Source organism: Manihot esculenta, chromosome 17 (genome assembly GCF_001659605.2).
Source record: "Manihot esculenta cultivar AM560-2 chromosome 17, M.esculenta_v8, whole genome shotgun sequence".
NCBI lineage: Eukaryota > Viridiplantae > Streptophyta > Magnoliopsida > Malpighiales > Euphorbiaceae > Manihot > Manihot esculenta.
Window position 1 is genome coordinate 31,534,977 of NC_035177.2, and position 17,513 is coordinate 31,552,489.

The 17,513-nt window shown below is 29.7% G+C and overlaps 2 protein-coding genes across 2 annotated transcripts; both read left to right on the forward strand.

Annotated features, from left to right (window-relative positions):
- Positions 1-986: 986 nt before the first annotated feature.
- On the forward strand, positions 987-1,854 carry LOC110605666 (BAG family molecular chaperone regulator 2). The gene is made up of 2 exons (XM_021744312.2): positions 987-1,394; positions 1,497-1,854. Exons 1-2 carry the CDS (start codon positions 1,136-1,138, stop codon positions 1,706-1,708), a joined length of 471 nt encoding a protein of 156 aa, XP_021600004.1. The 5' UTR covers positions 987-1,135; the 3' UTR covers positions 1,709-1,854.
- Positions 1,855-13,443: 11,589 nt separating this feature from the next.
- On the forward strand, positions 13,444-15,342 carry LOC110604668 (pectate lyase). Its single transcript, XM_021742930.2, has 4 exons — positions 13,444-13,632; positions 13,820-14,560; positions 14,652-14,790; positions 14,919-15,342. Exons 1-4 carry the CDS (start codon positions 13,514-13,516, stop codon positions 15,138-15,140), a joined length of 1,221 nt encoding a protein of 406 aa, XP_021598622.1. The 5' UTR covers positions 13,444-13,513; the 3' UTR covers positions 15,141-15,342.
- Positions 15,343-17,513: the final 2,171 nt, after the last annotated feature.

Consider the following 17,513-nt stretch of genomic DNA (forward strand, 5'->3'; position numbering starts at 1 on the left):
ATAATAATAATAATAATAATAATAATAATAATAATATCCGTTTTACCATAAGCTCAGTATATAAAAAATATGATCCGACCTATCTATTAAATATAAGACTCTCAAATATAGAATATATAAAAAATTATAAATATTTTAATTAAATATATACTTTTATATTTAATTAATTATTTATATAAATAAATTTGCAACGTATAAAATATCAACCCATCATAAATACTAATTATCATCCATTATTTAGTGTGATAATTGATGATCTGATATCCAAAAAATAGAGTTTTACAATGGGTTCTGTAAGACTGGAAAAAACTTAGACCTAGAGGAGAATATTTCTCCTTTTATATGTTTCCTTTTGGCAGCTAATGACGTGTAGCAGAACGTGTATCATTGGACCACCTGTCCCTGTTACGTTGATACGGAAGTACGAGGGAATCAGATCTCTATCTCATGTATAACGGCCCCTGATTCTCCCCAGGTACGCATGCGGATGGTCTCACAAAATGAATAGGCTGAACTCTTTCTGGATTCCGAATTGGGCCAGAAGATAAGGATAAGGCTAGGTCCAGAGGGAATTTGTTCATTGGGCCGAATGAGCTGGGCCGGCCTGATTGGAGGATCTGACTGGAGTCCGGTCTTTGAGCTGAGCGGGCTGGATCTGGCTCTTAAAAGAGATTTAGAAACTTTCAGATTATGGACTGTCCTAATAGGTCTAGTCTCAATATGGAGTGAAGAAATCCAACGGTCATCAATAATAATTTATTCACAGTCTAAATCATGATGCATATACCCATGAAGAAACACAAAATGACCAAAATTTCAATAAAATTATATTTTTGAAAAGATGAGGCGACCACATGATGTGATTGTGTTTGGCCCGCTAATCAAGCAAGCGTGTTAGAATGCACCCACTACCATGTGCCCCCTTATGCCTTAGCTTCTCCATAAAAATTAGCACAAGAAACTAAAACTATATCTGCCCATGCCATGCCCCATGTGGCATCATCTCATTTGTTATCTCCATTGATCACAAGCTTCTTTTGTCCTCTTGCATGCCTTCTCCCTTTATTTAACTATCTTAATCTCTACCACCTTCACTTGTTCTAGTTCTTGAGAGAAGCTAGAGAGGTGCTTGAAGATGATGAAGTTGAGGTCAAAGAGGTTCTGCAGAGGAAGCTTTAAGCTCGGTTGCAATGGTGGTAATGGAAATAATAAAGGTGGAAGTGAAAGAGAAGGGTCTTGTGGAGGCCTTGGTGAAATCAAATGGGAGCTTAGGCCTGGTGGAATGCTCGTTCAAAAGAGAGAAAATGGAGATAGCGTTGGAGAGTTGATTACAATTAGAGTCTCCACTCTTTCTCAATGGCATGACATTTCCATTGATGCAACTTCAACTTTTGGTAAAAGTTTAATTTTTTATAATGACAATATCAACTTCTTCTCTAATTTCCTTTCATTTCAACTTTCGAGACTTACATGAGTTTAATTCTTGAAACAATCAGGAGAATTAAAGATAGTATTGTCACTGGTAAGCGGGCTGGAGCCAAGAGAGCAAAGGCTGTTGTTCAAAGGAAAAGAAAGAGAAGACATTGAGTACTTACACATGATAGGTGTTAGAGACAAAGACAAAGTGTTCTTGTTAGAAGATCCAGCCATTAAGGAGAGAAAGCTCCATGGCTTAGCAGATGGAACTCCTTGTACTATAAGTATATAATATCTTTTATTACTAACCACCTTAAAGAGAAAGGAAAAGTGCCCAAAAATGGTGATGGGTTTCTCTCTATTAACTTGATTGTGTATCATTATTCTGCCAATTTGACTAATTTAATATGTGAAAGCTGAGGCATAGTGTTATTATTATGTGAAGCAAAAGTAGAGAAAGTGAGGAAAATGTAATGAGAAGAAGCTGCTATAGCTTCCCTGTTTAGAATGCTTATGCAAGAAGGGAGAGATCTTGTATCAACTACCCACATAAGATATTTCTTTCATTAATGAAACAAATGGTCCATGTCCCTAAAGAGAGATGTCATGTTTGATTCTTAGACACCACGTTAGCAAGTGAGATTAGACCGAAAATTAATTTCATTTAAATCACTCTATTTTTTCTTCTGTTGTTTTAATTTTAAAAATTAATAATTACAAAATAAATTTTCAATTATAACATTGCGGCTTCTTTTTTTTTTTTTTTTTCATATTTGTTTTAATGGAAGTGGATGATAACATTTGGTTCAGTAAAAACAAATCGATCACATTAAATTAATTTAAAAATTAGTTTGATTTTTTATTTTTTTCGATTTGATTTATTTTTTATTTTTAAAATTTTTATTTTTCTTTTAATTTTGATGAGAAAAATCAATAAAATTAAATCAAATCGATTAACTATAATAATATATTATTTTTGATAATATAAAAAAAATTAGATTATAATTATGGTTGAAAGACTATAACTAAAATTGAAATATTTCAATTAAATTTTAAAATATTAAAAATAATATATAAAAAATAAAAGCTTATTAAAAAGTTTAATCTACCAATTAAATTGAATTAAATTAAATAAATTTAATTTAAATTAATTTTTTATTTAAAATTAATTTGATTTAATTTATATAAATATTAAAATTTTAATTTTTAATTTATTTAATTTAATTTAATTTTAAATCAAACCGGTCGAATACTTTAAAAAATAAATATTGAATCCATCTCCAAAAATAAAAAAATATTGTGGAATGAAAAAAGAATGTAAATGAGATACAAGGAATTTAAAGTAATATAGTTGATGAAATAGTATAATTTTAAATAATTTATTTTTATGCAATTACAAAAAAAAATAATTCCATTACTTTAATCTAAAATAAAATTTTAAGAATTATTTTAATAATAAATTAAAGATTAGAGAAGCACCAAACAGAGTAATCAATTTATTTAACAAATTTATGATTTAAATGGTAATTTTACTTTTTAAAAAAAAGAGGAAAAATAATAACCATCATTTTTTTTAAAAAATAGAGACTATAAATAAAAATTACTTATTTAAGGATTGGAGATGTTCTCCCCCTTGTGGCATATGGCTATTTGGTTTGGGGCTTTGGGCCCTCTTTCCCTAGCATATTCTCTTGTGATCGTTTACCTCTTTGTTCATGGGTTGGGTTTAAGGAGAATTTATTCCAACTTCAGTCGATGTTTAAACGTGCTCGAACAGGTTGAATTTAAAATTAAATTAAATTGAATAAATTAAAATTTAAAATTTTATATTTATAAAAATTAAACTAAATTGATTTTAGAGATAAATTGAATTGAATTGAATCGAATCGAATTAGTGATATTTAATTCAATTTGATTTGATGAATTAAATTTTTTAATAAATTTTTTATTTTTTATACTTTATTTTTAATATTTTAAAATTTAATTAAAATATTTTAATTTTAACTATAATTTAATCACTTTATATTATAAAAAAATAATATACTAATATCACTAATCAGTTCGATTTATTTTTTTAATTTTTCTAACTAAAATTGAATCGAATCAAAATAATTGAAAATTATAAAACTAAAAACCGAAACAAACCGAAATAAATAAATAAATAAATCAAAATTTTAAATTAATTAACTAATTCGGTCTTTTTTTTTTTGTTAGAATCGAATGCTACTCGCCCTTACTTCCATTTCATAATAAAATCCTTACTTCCATCTCATAAATTTTATTTATTTTTTTTATTATTTTAATATTATTGTTTCTTTTTAATAGGATAGTGATATATAAATTTACTATTATAATTCTATTTAATTTTATTTTATTTTTAAATTTTTTTTAAAAAATCTCTTTTAATATTTAATAAAATTAAATTTTTTAAAATAATATAATTAAAAGATTAATAAAAAAAATTATCTTTCGTAATATGTATAAAAAAAATAAAATTAACGGAGGAGTATATAAAAAATAAATACTTCTTAAGTTTTATTAATTTCAATTTCTTATATTTTTTAATTTTTACTAATTTCATTGGATTTTTCAGCTTTTAATGACATTTAAAAAGTTAATAATATTATAATACATAAAATTAAAAAAAATTAATAAGAGAGAAAAAAATAAATTAACATATTTTTCTACTTTTTCAATAGATATATTAAAATACAATTAATTTACATACTAATTAGAAAATTATATTCTATAATTTTGTATGTTATCCTATCTGGCTTTTTATTTTTTTTTCACTTAATATTATGGAAGAGATTTTCTTAATTAGACACTATTCCAATGCGAAATATGTCATGTGAGTTTATTTTTCCAGACCTTATATTAGTTATAAAGTGCATGTGGATAGGGCCTATTTAGAATAAAAAATTCTAGAATTATTATAATTTTAAATGTAGTTAATAGTGATAAATATTTGAATAAGTTAATTTTTAGTTTTTTTTTTTAAAAGATGATAATTAATAGTTATTCAATTAATCCATTTTTTATTAGTTCTATTTTTAGAGATATTTTTTTTTATCAATCGGGGTGGATTAGATTTTTTTTATTTAGAAAATATTATTCTTTGAATATGATTAAATATTTTGAGATTTTATTGTTTTTAATGTAGTTCCATGAAATTTATACAATATTTTGAGAAAAAAAAGCCAAAATTATATTATTTTAGCAAAAAATATCAGCATATCTTGCATAATATTAAAGATAGATACGGGACATGGCTTTTTTTTTTTTTTTTAAATTATGAGCGACAGTATATTATTGTAATAATATATAATTTAATATAAATAAAAAGATTGAAACAATATTCGCTTGCATTTTTTTATTCGATAAAAATGGATTTATATATAGCTCCATCAACTATTTTGAAAGGTACACGTTATTATGTACAGTTATCGTTACAACAGAAAATATGTGAGTTAAAGAGAGAAAAAGATTTTTCCATTATTTTGTGCAGCTGGCGCGTCTTTTAGAATGATTGTCCAACCTCTTATGTTAGCTGACACATTTTTTGGAATAGGCGTTCGACCTGGTCTACTGGAGAAGTCGTCCAACCTTGTCTACTTGAGAGGTTGTCCAACTTGGTCTATTGAGAAGGTCGTCACCTGGTCTGCTGGAGTGGTCGTCCGACCTAGACAAATGGTCATCCGACCGACTTGGTCTGTTAGATACTATCAGGCCCTTCTCTCAAGATGGAGGCGGCAGATCTCAAAAGCCCATCTTGAACAGATGCTCATGAAAGGAAATGGAGGTTGAAGGCTTAGTAAGGAGGTGGACAAGTTGATGTTGGGAAGAGACGTGCAAGGTAGAAATGAATCCTTTTATGAGTTGTTCCCGGACCACATGGCAATTAATTTCAAGATGTTTTGTTTATTCATGAGAAACAAGATTCACAGCAATGTGCTCGGCCGCTTGATTATCATAGAAGAGATGAATAGGAAGAGATATTTATAGATTAAAATCTCAAAAAATGTAACTTATCAATTTTAGTTCACATACTATTATTGCCATGCTTCTGTATTCTGCTTCAGCGGAAGATCTGCTAACTGTGCATTATTTTTTTGCTCTCCAGAAAATTAAGGATGATCCGAGAAAGATACAATAGCATGTGATGGATTTTCATAATACAGGACAGAAAGCCCAATCAGAGTCGCAAAAAGTTTTGAGTTGCGTGCCTTTAGAAGCAGAAAAGAATAGACTTTTCAATGGACATCCCTTTAAATAACGAAGGACCTGAATTCTTGCATCCCAATGAGACTTTCTGGGAGATTGCATGAACTGACTGAGTTGCTGCGTGGCAAAAGTAACATCAGGTCTTGTAAGACCGAGGTATAACAACCTTCCTATGAGTTCTCTGTATTGTTCTGGGTGTTCAATGAGCTCCCCTGATTTATTATCCAGTTTGATGCTTCTTAATAGTGGATAGGATGCTGCTTTCAAATTGGTCAGACCAGTGTCTTGGAGAATGTCCAAAATGTATTTCTATTGATTTAAAAACTTTCATTCTTGAGATCGGCTGATCTCTATCCCTAGAAAAAATTTGGCATATCCTAGGTCCCTAATTGTGAATTATTGGTGAAGGAAATGTTTGGCATGCAGAATCTACTGTTATTTGAACCTTTAATCAAGAGATCATCAACATAGATAATTAGAGCTGTAAATTCATTTTCTACTTGCTTTATGAACAAGCAATGATCAGATGAGGACTACTTGAATCTGTAGTCTTGTGACTTTACTATAAGTTCATTATTCCCCTGTCTGCCCGCTTGCTTCAACTCATAGAGACTTTTAATTAACTTGCACACTTGTCCCGCTTTGGGTTTTGTATATCCCTCTAGTGGACGCATGTAGACTTCTTCATCTAAGTACCCATGTAATGCATTATTTACATCTAACTGATAGACAGATCACTCAAATTTTATGGAAATGCCTAGGAAGAGTCTGATAGTTACTATTTTTGCCACTGGGAAAAAACTTTCATGATAAGCAATTTTGGTAGTTGATTATAGCCTTTGGCAACCAGTCTGACTTTATACTTGTCTATACTCCCATCTTGTTTGTGCTTTACTTTATAAACTCATTTTGACGAAATTACCTTTTTGCCTTTGGGTAGTGTAGTGAGTATCCATATCTGATTTCGTTCTAATGCCTCTATCTCTTATTGTATGGCATGAACCTAGTTACTATCCCCCCCTAACTTGATTGTAGAAAATGGGTGTATGGATAATAGACACATTTGCCATAAATAATGTGTGTGAAAGACTATAAGTAAGGGATAAGTTCGACAAGTCTCAGATGTTACCTTGGCTCGGACTAGTTTCTATTGAAGTGTTGACTGAGGATTCAATAAGTGAAGAATTATTCATCACATAATCATTTAACCAGCTTGGTTTAGAAGTAACTCTAGCATTTCTCCTTGGTTCTTCTGAATTTGTTTGAAGAAGTGGTTCAATTTTCTTGCTATTTGTGTATCCGGAGAATAGCTCAAGAATAAGAAAGTCATAATTCAGACCGGAATGAGAAGGTCGGTGTAGGTCGAAAATGTCAAGGATGGGTGATGGATTATTATTCAGATTGGAATGAGGTCGATACAAGTTGAAATTGTTAAGAGTAGATGATGAATTGTTGTTCAAGTCAGAATGAGATTGATGCAGGTCGAAATTGTCAAGGGTAGGTGATGAATTGTTATTCAGGTTGTGATGAGGTCGGTGCAAGCTGAAAATATCAAGTATAGGTGGTGAATTTAGGTCGAGATGAAATAGGTAATGACACTGTAGTATTAAATATTGAAGTGTCCCCACTTGTAAAAAGAAAATATGTTTTATAAAAAACCACATCTCTTGATATTATTATTTTCTTTTGATATAAATTATATAATTTGTATGTTTTGAAACCTGAGACATACCCAATAAAAACACATTTAAAAACATTTTGTTCAAACTTATCCTTTTTAGACCTATTTGTAGAAAAATATAGACAGCAAAAAACTTTTAAATGTTTGTAGGTCAGCATCCGTTCAAAGAGAATTTCATAAGGGGTTTTCCAATTCAAAACTGAACTTGGCAATCTATTTATAATATAAGTGGCAATTACTATACTTTCTACCTAAAAAAATTTGAAAGTTTAGATTCAAATATTATAACCTTTGTCACTTGCAATAAATGTTTATGTTTTCTTTCCACGATATTATTTTGTTGTGAAGTGTATAAATTTTTTCTTTAATTGGAAATTCCTTTTGATTTAAAAAGAGTTTTACACTGTTTATTTATGAATTTTTTCCATTATCCAACCTCATTATCTTGATATTTGATTTACAAAGAGTTTTACACTGTTTATTTATGAATTTTTTCCATTATCCGACCTCATTATCTTGATATTCTTATGAAGCTGATTTTATATCATGTTAATGAAATCATGAAATATGTTATGCACATTAAATTTATCATACAAAAGATATGTCTAAGTGACTCTTGAAAAATCATCCATTATAGTCAAAATGTATTTTGCACTTAAAATTAAATGAGTTAAATACAGGCCCCATATATCAATATGAATTGGTTAAAAAATAGTTTCAATCGTTATTTTGCTTTTCTGAAAGCTTAACCTTTATAAGTGGATATATTTCACACACTTGATTCTCCTTATTTTCTGGTTGAATGGTTAAGATACTAATTAATTTTGCATGTGATGTATGACCAAGTCTTGAATGCCATAGTTCATAGGAATTTTGACAAGAGTATAAATGAAAACTTCATTCTTTTCATGCATGAGGTTTAACTTGATACAATCAGTGCTAGAGTTGGCAACTATACCACACCTCTTCAGTCACTGAGTCCTGTACAAAGCAGGTTTCAAAAGAAAAGTTTATTGTTAGTTTAGAGAATTTAAAAAGGCTACTGATTGAAAGTAAATTGTGCTTAAAGTAGGAACATACAAGGTATTTTGTAGAATTATTTTAGATGAGAGTTTAATGCTTCAAGAATAATGAACATGTTTGGATGTTCCATCGGGTAGGGTTATGGTACTTTTATTTGGTATTGCAGAAATGATATAGAATAGAGATAAGTCACTACACATATGAGTTGATGCACCTGAGTCTATTATCCATATGAAATTTTTATCATGTCTGCTAGTAGGATAGATGCTAGTATTCTTACGTGCAAATCGAGAGAAATTAACATAACTTGCTTCATTTGTTACTGGATTTTGGTTTTGCATATATTTTGCCACCTCCTCCTGCTGAATTAAATCTGCCCAACTCACTTGGCTGCCTATTGTTTGCCATCAGTTTCCATCGTGTTCTCCTGTACATTTGCAACAATCAGTCCTTTTCTTTTCATCCTATTATTTTCAGCTTGGTGAACAATTATGGGTACCTGTGAAGCTTAAAACACGCTTCCTTTGTGTGCCCCTTACCTTTACAGTAACCACAGGTTCTATTTTCTTTTCTGCCCCATTCATTTTTCTTGCTTTGAATTTTTCCAGCTGCGATTGGTTTCTGGTCATCATAACCGAGTTGAAGTCTCCAACTGTATCGCCGCTGTATATTTCTTTCTATTTTTCAACTCTAACCACTATCGAGTAAGCTTTGTTAATGGTCGAAAGATGATCCAAAAGTAAGATCTTATTCTTAAAATGATTATAGCGATCATTTAAGTCCATTAAACATTGAATCAGTTTATCCTCATTGCAAATCTCATTCAACTGTTTGGACACACCACATTCACATATAGGTAAAGGCTTTAAACAAGTTGATTCATCCCACAATCTCTTCAGTCTGATAAAATAAATCATGCCAGAGGTATTAGCTTAAGTAAGAAAACTTATCTCCTACTTGATCTGATAGAGAAGGGGTCTATTGATCTGTCTGAATCTTTCCTTAACTTTTTCCCAAAGTATTTGAGAAGACGACTCATATATGAATTCATTAATAAAATCTTTTGACATTGAGCTTAATATCCATGTGGTAACCATACTGTCCACCTTCTTCCATTTCTCTAAGTTTTGAGACTCAACAGGTGGCATTTCAAAGGTGCCATCAATAAAACTAAGTTTGTTCTTGGCCCATAAAGCAATCATCATAGATCTGCTCCATAACCAATTGCATTCCATGATTATCCGAGTTTTGAAGTCTGAGGAAGTCACTCTCATTCTTCTTTTCAGTTTTGGTTTGATTTACGATTTTTGAGGTTGTTTCTCTGGATTGTTCTTCCGCCACTTGAGTGACGAAGAAGGAAGAAAAATTAGAGAATAAATACAGCATAAGTATGCTCCGATACAATGTAACAAAAAGAACTTGATAGGAATAAAGAGGCTAAGACAATACTCGCTCGCATTTTTTTTTATTTGATAAGAATGAGTTTATATACAACTTTATCGACTATTATGGAAGGGTACACGTCATTATATATAGCTATTGTTACAACAGAAAACATGTAAGTTAAGAGAGAGAAAAAAATTCTTCAGTTATTTCGTGCAGCTGACGTGTCTTTTAGAATGATTGTCCAACCTCTTCTATTAATTGGCACGTCTTTTGGAATAGTCGTCCGACCTGATCTACTGAAGAAGTCGTCTAACTTAGATTTGGTCATCTGGAATGATCGTTTGACCTTTGAGTGGTCATCCAACTTGATCTACCGGAAAAGTCGTCTGACCTGCTCTATTGGAGAAGTCGTCTAACCTGATCTATTGGAGAAGTCGTCTGACTTGATCTACTGAGAAAGTCGTCACCTGGTTTGCTAGATTCGACCTAATCTATTGGAGAGGTCGTCACCTGATCTGCTGGAGTGGTCGTTCGACATGGACAAATGGTCATCTAACCGACATGGTCTATTGGATACTATCAATTTTTTTTTTTGAATTAAAATTATAACAATTTAATTCAATTAATTTTAAATAATTTTCTTATTTAAAATAAAAAATTTAATTTTTTAATTTGAAAAAATTTCATTGTAAAAAAAATAAATTTTATATAATTTTGGAAGAATTTATTTAAATTATTTTATTAAAAATAATTAAATAATACTAATCGAAGGGGTTAAGGCATATCCAATGTGGATGTATGAAGTGTATAAAGGGGACTGCGCCCTTAAATTGTGTTTTTTTTTTTAAAAAAAAATCAATGTAAATAAATTAAACTAAAATCTGCTTATAGGCAAAAAAATATATATATAAATGCTTAAATACATAAATTGTTAAATTCTTTCGGTAAGTTTTCAAAAGTGAGATGAAATGATATCAATTTCTTCTGCTTTTTAGTTAGAAGTTTTGAATTTAAATTTTGAATATGAATTATTTTTAAAATTTTAAAAAGTACATTTCTTCTATAAAAATTTTAACTCGAATTAATTAAATTAATAAATTTTTAACCTCGGAAAGAAAACAGTCCTTTAAAAAACTATAGTTTTATAATTTGAAATTATTGGGATAAATTTATGTCACCGAATCCTCTCGGACATGATTATTTACTGCTTAAGTATTTTTGGTGGAATAACATGATTGCTGTTCTTAGAATTTAAAATTTTTTTACCTAAATTATCAGTAGAATGGAGAGATGTCAAATTTAAAATTCAATTGTTTTTTTATATTTATTTTAAAACCATGTCCCATATGTTGAATTTTCTGGTATTAAATTATTATTTTTTTTCTTTCCTTCAATTAAGTTAGATCTCCATGCTGTATGCTGCAAATTAAGGCTTGGCAAGTCAATAAAAGGCAACTGAATTTCTCTGCAATCTTCTTGGAAAGTAATGGACAAGGGCTATCTTTTTTTTTTATTAAAAGGATAAAATTCACACATACAACCATTTTATTTAAATTAAAGGTTTTAGTGATATATAAGTCAACACATATACTTCCACCGTTAATGTAAAATTTTAAAAAATCAGTTTATAGGGTAAGTCTTTAAAGAGATCTCAATTTAAAATCCATGTCATATCACACATATATATTAATTTTTCAAATAATTTGTTATTTTTATTTTTTTATTAAAAAATAAAATTTACATGCGCGAACGGCAATCATAAAAATCAAATTAAAATCATAATAATTTTAATAAAATTCAAATTAAAATCTTGGCGATTTTAACAAAATTCATTAATGATATATAAGTTGACACAAATTCATTTATAACTAACATATCATTTTTCTTTCAAGAAAATGGCAAAGTCTAAAGTGCATTTGGCCATTATTTCTTTTAACTTTCGTACTAATATTCAATAAATATCAGAAAAAGATTTATTTTGGTCTCAAATTGTAGAAGGAAACATCGACCTTAAGTCAAGTACAAGCCATGTTAGACATAATCATCATCTCTAAATTTTCTTATACATATAAAAGCAGCCGCAAATGTCTTTGAACAATTAAATTAAGGTGGCCCGTTTTGTTACAGCACAAGAAAGGGATTAAACAAAAAGAGGGAAGGGTATTATACAATTTTAAATAACGAAGAGGAAGGGCAGGAGGGACTATTTCGTTAACGAAAAGAAACGATAAGGACATTTTAATAGATGTGAGAAAAGATATAGATTATTTCATTGACGAAAAGAAACGTTATGAATGTTTTAATAGATATAAGAAAAGATAAAAATATTTTAATAGATTTTTGAAAATATAGTGAGGGATGATTTCGTTGACGGAAAGAAACGATAATGAGAGACTATTTCATTGATGAAAAGAAACGATAAGGACGTTTTAATAGATATAAGAAAAGATAAGGACAATTTCATTGACGGAAAGAAACGATAAGAATATTTTAATAGATATGAAAAAAGATAATAACGTTTTAATAGATTTTTGAAAATATGGGGACTGACTTGTTAATAATAGTAATATCCAAAAGATAAATAAGATATTTTATTTGAGAGTAAAATTAAATTTTAAAATTTTTCTTCTTTATTTTTTATCTAATTTTAACGGAAAGAAGGACGAAAAGATTATTTTATTGATGAAAAAAAAAATAAGGCCATTTTAATGGATTTCTAAAAATATAAAAATTGACTTATCATAATATGTAGAGATTAAACGGTAAATCTCTCAAAAATAAATAATAATGGGAAAGAAAGCCTTCCATAATGTCCAAAGAAGAAAACAAAGGTAGCTTGTACTTATTTTTCCTTTGTTCACACCGTAAAATCAGCTCTCAACCGACAAAAGGTGGTCAAACACCGTCATTAATTAGGTTAAGATCATTGCATAAATAGTACTTATAATTTTATTTCACTTTAACTCTGATTTTTTTTAAAAAAAAAAGAAATAACGGAAAATAATTTATATTTAGAAAATATTTTTTTAAATAAATATTTTTTATAAAAATATTTTATAATAAAATAATTTATTTTTTATTTTTTAATTTTAATTTTAAAAATAAAATATATTGAAAATTTTATATATAATTTTTAATAAAGTATTTAAAATAATTTATATTTTTTATGATAAAAATTATTTTTTATTAACTAAATTTTTAAAATTATTATACAGATTAAATAAATTGTTATTATTAAACTTTTTGTATTCAATTTCCTCAATCTATATACTTTACATTGTTTAATTTTTTATAAGTATTTTTGATAACCACATTTTAATAATTTAATATTCTCAGATAGAGTTTGAATTCTCAATTTTTTAATATTAGATAATTAAATATTTCTTCATTAAATTAACTTAATGAAAATTTCTCCAGATTTTTTATATAATTAAAAAATAATAAAGATACATAAATCTCAAAAATTAAAAGAATTGGGTAAAAAGAATATAGTAAGGATTGTTCACTTAGTCAGAAAGATTGACTAGGCCATCCATATGGGTAGAAAATTGCATATTAGGGCTTGATTAACGGTTTAAACTACCAACAAATGTAGACCAAAGCAATACCTGAAATTACGATGCCTATTCGCTGAGACCCCACTTCTCCATATTAATTAATCACGCCATTACTCCCGGCTTTTCACTTCTTTATAATCCCTACCCATACCCATCTCTCTAAAATCACCCCTACTCTTCTCTTTTCTCTCCTCCTAGCTGCAGAACAGGAAGAAGAAGAAGCAAAATGTCTACTGCTACTCTTTCTTCCCTTTTCCTCTTCTTCTTCTTCGCCATTGTAACCCCACATTTCGTTTTCTCTTCCCCAGTTCCTGATCCTGAGCTAGTTGTACAAGAGGTGCACAGGTAATGTACTTCTTTTAATTTGTGGTTTTACTGTATAACAAATTTAACTTTTTGTGACGGAATTTTAATGAAAAAAATTTCACCACTAAACTCTTACTATTGCAATTTTTGTGGCGATTTAGCAGTGATTTTTATCCAAATTTATTAATTGATACTGGAGCTAAGTTGATATTTTAATTTGGTTCAGGAGCATCAATGCTTCAAGGAGGAACCTTGCCTTCCTCTCATGTGGAACCGGCAACCCCATTGACGACTGCTGGCGGTGCGACCCCAATTGGGAGAGGAACCGTCAGAGATTAGCAGACTGTGCTATTGGGTTTGGGAAGGACGCCATTGGAGGAAGAAATGGTAGAATTTACGTGGTCACTGACTCTGGTGATGATGATGCTGTGAACCCAAAGCCTGGGACTCTCAGGTATGCAGTGATTCAAGATGAACCCTTGTGGATTGTTTTCCAAAGAGATATGGTTATTCAACTGAAGCAAGAACTGGTGATGAATTCTTTCAAGACTCTTGATGGTAGAGGAGCTAGTGTTCACATTTCTGGAGGACCATGCATTACTATTCACTATGCAACTAATATCATCATCCATGGATTACACATACATGATTGTAAGCAAGGAGGGAATGGTAATATAAGAGATTCTCCTCATCACTCAGGGTGGTGGACTCAATCGGACGGTGATGGTATTTCCATCTTCACAAGCAAACATATCTGGGTCGACCATTGCTCGCTCTCTAATTGCCATGATGGTTTGATAGATGCCATCCATGGATCTACAGCCATTACTATCTCTAACAACTACTTCACTCATCATGACAAGGTCATGCTCTTGGGTCATAGCGACTCGTATACTCAAGACAAGAACATGCAAGTTACTATTGCCTTTAATCATTTTGGAGAAGGATTAGTGCAGAGAATGCCAAGGTAATTAAAGAAAAATTCAAAATCATGCATGTACATGAATGCATGATTGATGATTTGTTAAAGGGTATGTAAATATTTGTTTCAATTGCAGGTGTAGGCATGGATATTTTCATGTGGTGAACAATGATTATACTCACTGGGAAATGTATGCCATTGGTGGGAGTGCTTCCCCTACCATTAACAGCCAAGGGAATAGATTTCTTGCACCAAACGACAGGTCCAAGAAAGAGGTGAGGCTTTAATCGCAGAATACGTAAAACGGTTCCATATGAGACTCAAAATGATACACACACACAACCGTTGTATTATAAAATTTCTTATGTGAAAAGTATGAGAACCAATGTTGCTCTCGGTGTAGGTGACCAAACATGAGGATGCGCCTGAGAGCGAGTGGAGACACTGGAACTGGAGGTCAGAGGGAGACTTAATGATGAACGGAGCATTTTTCCGGCAATCAGGTGCAGGAGCTTCTTCAAGCTATGCTAGAGCTGCTAGCCTGAGTGCAAGACCATCTTCTCTTGTAGATTCAATGACCAGGACTGCGGGTGCACTTGGCTGCAGGAGGGGTTCTCGTTGCTAGCTACAATTAATTGAAAATCACTATATTTAACAGTAGGCCTTAACTGGCCAGTGTAATGTTATGGATTTGTCTCTTGTTTGTTTTGACAACCTCTGTAATATTTGCTTTTTGAAAACTTTAATGGATTGGACTTCGTTGCCAATCCTTGTTTTTGTTTAAAGTAAAAGCAAGACCAGAAGCGTTGACTTTTTGTTTAGTATAATAGCACTGAGTACTGCATGTAAGGCATAAATTTCAATAGAATAAAGAAAAAATTAAAATTAGGCTACATATTTAAATTTTAAAATGTAAAGAAGGAATAATGTATTTTATCATTTGTAAAATTTTAATTAATTTTCGGTAAAAAAAATTTAATTGATTTTAGTATTTTTAATTAATTAAATTTAATATTTTTTACACTCACATACCTGTGAGCTGTTTTTTAAATTATTAAGGGAATGAAGGTTGTTTGTTTCAAGTACATATTAATAATTTGCCGTTAATCGTAATGATGAATGTGAAAAGCAGAAAAGAAAAATGGACGTCAATCGCGGAGAAACACCTGGAAGTGGGTCCGCAACAAGCCCAGCATTCATTATTATATGGAGAACTCGTGGGCGTATCATGGGACCCAAAAGCGTGTAAGAATTATTTAAAAGTTCGGATGAAATAACACGGGTATTTTTTCGGTTAAGTATTTTTCAATTTGATTTTAACGATTTGATTGATTAAATTTTTTAATAAATTTTATTTTTAATATTTTAAAATTAAATTAAAATATTTTAATTTTAATTATAGTTTAATATTTTTAAATTATAAAAAATAATATATTATTATTATTAATTGATTCAGTTTAATTTTATTAAAATTAAATTAAATTAAAATAATTGAAATTTTTAAAAATAAAATTTAAACTGAATGAATTAAAAAAATAAAAATTAAACTAAAATTTTAAATTAATTTAATTTGATTAATTTTTTTTAAATTAAAAAGAATACTAATCACCTCTAATTTATATATTAGAAAAACAAGTGTGTAAGGACTGTCAGCAAGCAGAATGCAAAGCTGCAGCCAACATTGCTGCTTCTCCAAGTCAAACTTTTCCCATTTACACGTCCTCCTTCTCTTGCCACTATGAAAATTTTTCATGATTTCATCCAATTGAATACGATTAAATATAAATTTTATTATAATTTTATTTTTATTTATGATATATTCAGATGAAGATAAATGTTTTTATCCTTTTATATAAAAAATTATTTAACCCAATTAATACATAAATATAATGAAATTTATATTAAAATTAGTATAATTCATATATTTATTAATATAATATAACAATTATTTAAAATTTATAAACTATTATTATAAAATAGAGTCACGTAATAAGAACTAAATTGATACGTTATAGCAGAAATCTCATTCATAAGGAAAATCAGGACATCATAAATTTATTGTTCCGCTCTTTCCTGAGCTGGTTGAATCTTTTATGAAAAGTCACCGTTAGCAAATATAATCTAATATATTCTCGTTACGTTTATAATCTCAAAATTCCTTATTCACTAACTAATACCAGTCGAATTTTCAGGAGATTCGATAACTAACTCATTCCTTTACAGTATAAAAGCAAATATGCATAAAGTTTAAAGGTATGTATTTTTACACACTCATTCTAAACTCAAAGCAATCTATTACATTCGTTTATGCTAACAATTTACTCACTTAAGCGTTGGAGTGATCGTCTATAGAAGCTAACCATCTCTATCTTTTTTACACATTTATCAATCACAATTCAACCCCATTTCTACTCACATCATTTATGTTTTAATAAAAATGCCTTTAGTTTAATTTATAAGTTGATTAAATTTGCTTATAAGTAATGACTTATAACTAAATTAGTATTTAATTGGACTTATAAGTTAAAAAATTACTTAAATAAAGTAAAACAAATCTATAAATATCCATTATTAATAATTTATCTAATTGACTAGATATAAAAAAATTATATTATCTCAAAAATCAACATTGTCCTGTCATGCTTGATAACTATTGGGTCTTTGATACTCTGCCCTCAGCTAAGTCCATGTAGAAAGGCTAAACCCTAGCCTCATCAAAACTCGCTACGCAGGTCCATCCATTAGCACGCAGCCCTGACTTTGTACAAATAGGCCAGACAGAGCAGAATTCAGACCCATCGATGGGAGATCCAACTCAACTGACTTGATGGGTCAGTGGGGCTACAGACCCATATATCCGGGATCATGATTGCATGGCGCTCTGTCTGACGATGGAAAATGACACAGTAATCCGTATATATAGTCCTGCGTGATAATAACAAGTTGTACTATAGTAGGATGGCGGTTACACGTCACTAGAGAACAAAAGGGAAAAGAA

What these genes read in the sequence shown, in the direction of transcription:
- LOC110605666 (XM_021744312.2), top strand. Translation starts at nt 1,136, where the DNA reads ATGATGAAGTTGAGGTCAAAGAGGTTCTGCAGAGGAAGCTTTAAGCTC. An exon ending in TGATGCAACTTCAACTTTTG is followed by an intron (nt 1,395 to 1,496) that starts GTAAAAGTTTAA and finishes TGAAACAATCAG; the next exon opens with GAGAATTAAAGATAGTATTG.
- LOC110604668 (XM_021742930.2), top strand. Translation starts at nt 13,514, where the DNA reads ATGTCTACTGCTACTCTTTCTTCCCTTTTCCTCTTCTTCTTCTTCGCC. An exon ending in TTAGTGCAGAGAATGCCAAG is followed by an intron (nt 14,561 to 14,651) that starts GTAATTAAAGAA and finishes TTTCAATTGCAG; the next exon opens with GTGTAGGCATGGATATTTTC. An exon ending in ACGACAGGTCCAAGAAAGAG is followed by an intron (nt 14,791 to 14,918) that starts GTGAGGCTTTAA and finishes CTCTCGGTGTAG; the next exon opens with GTGACCAAACATGAGGATGC.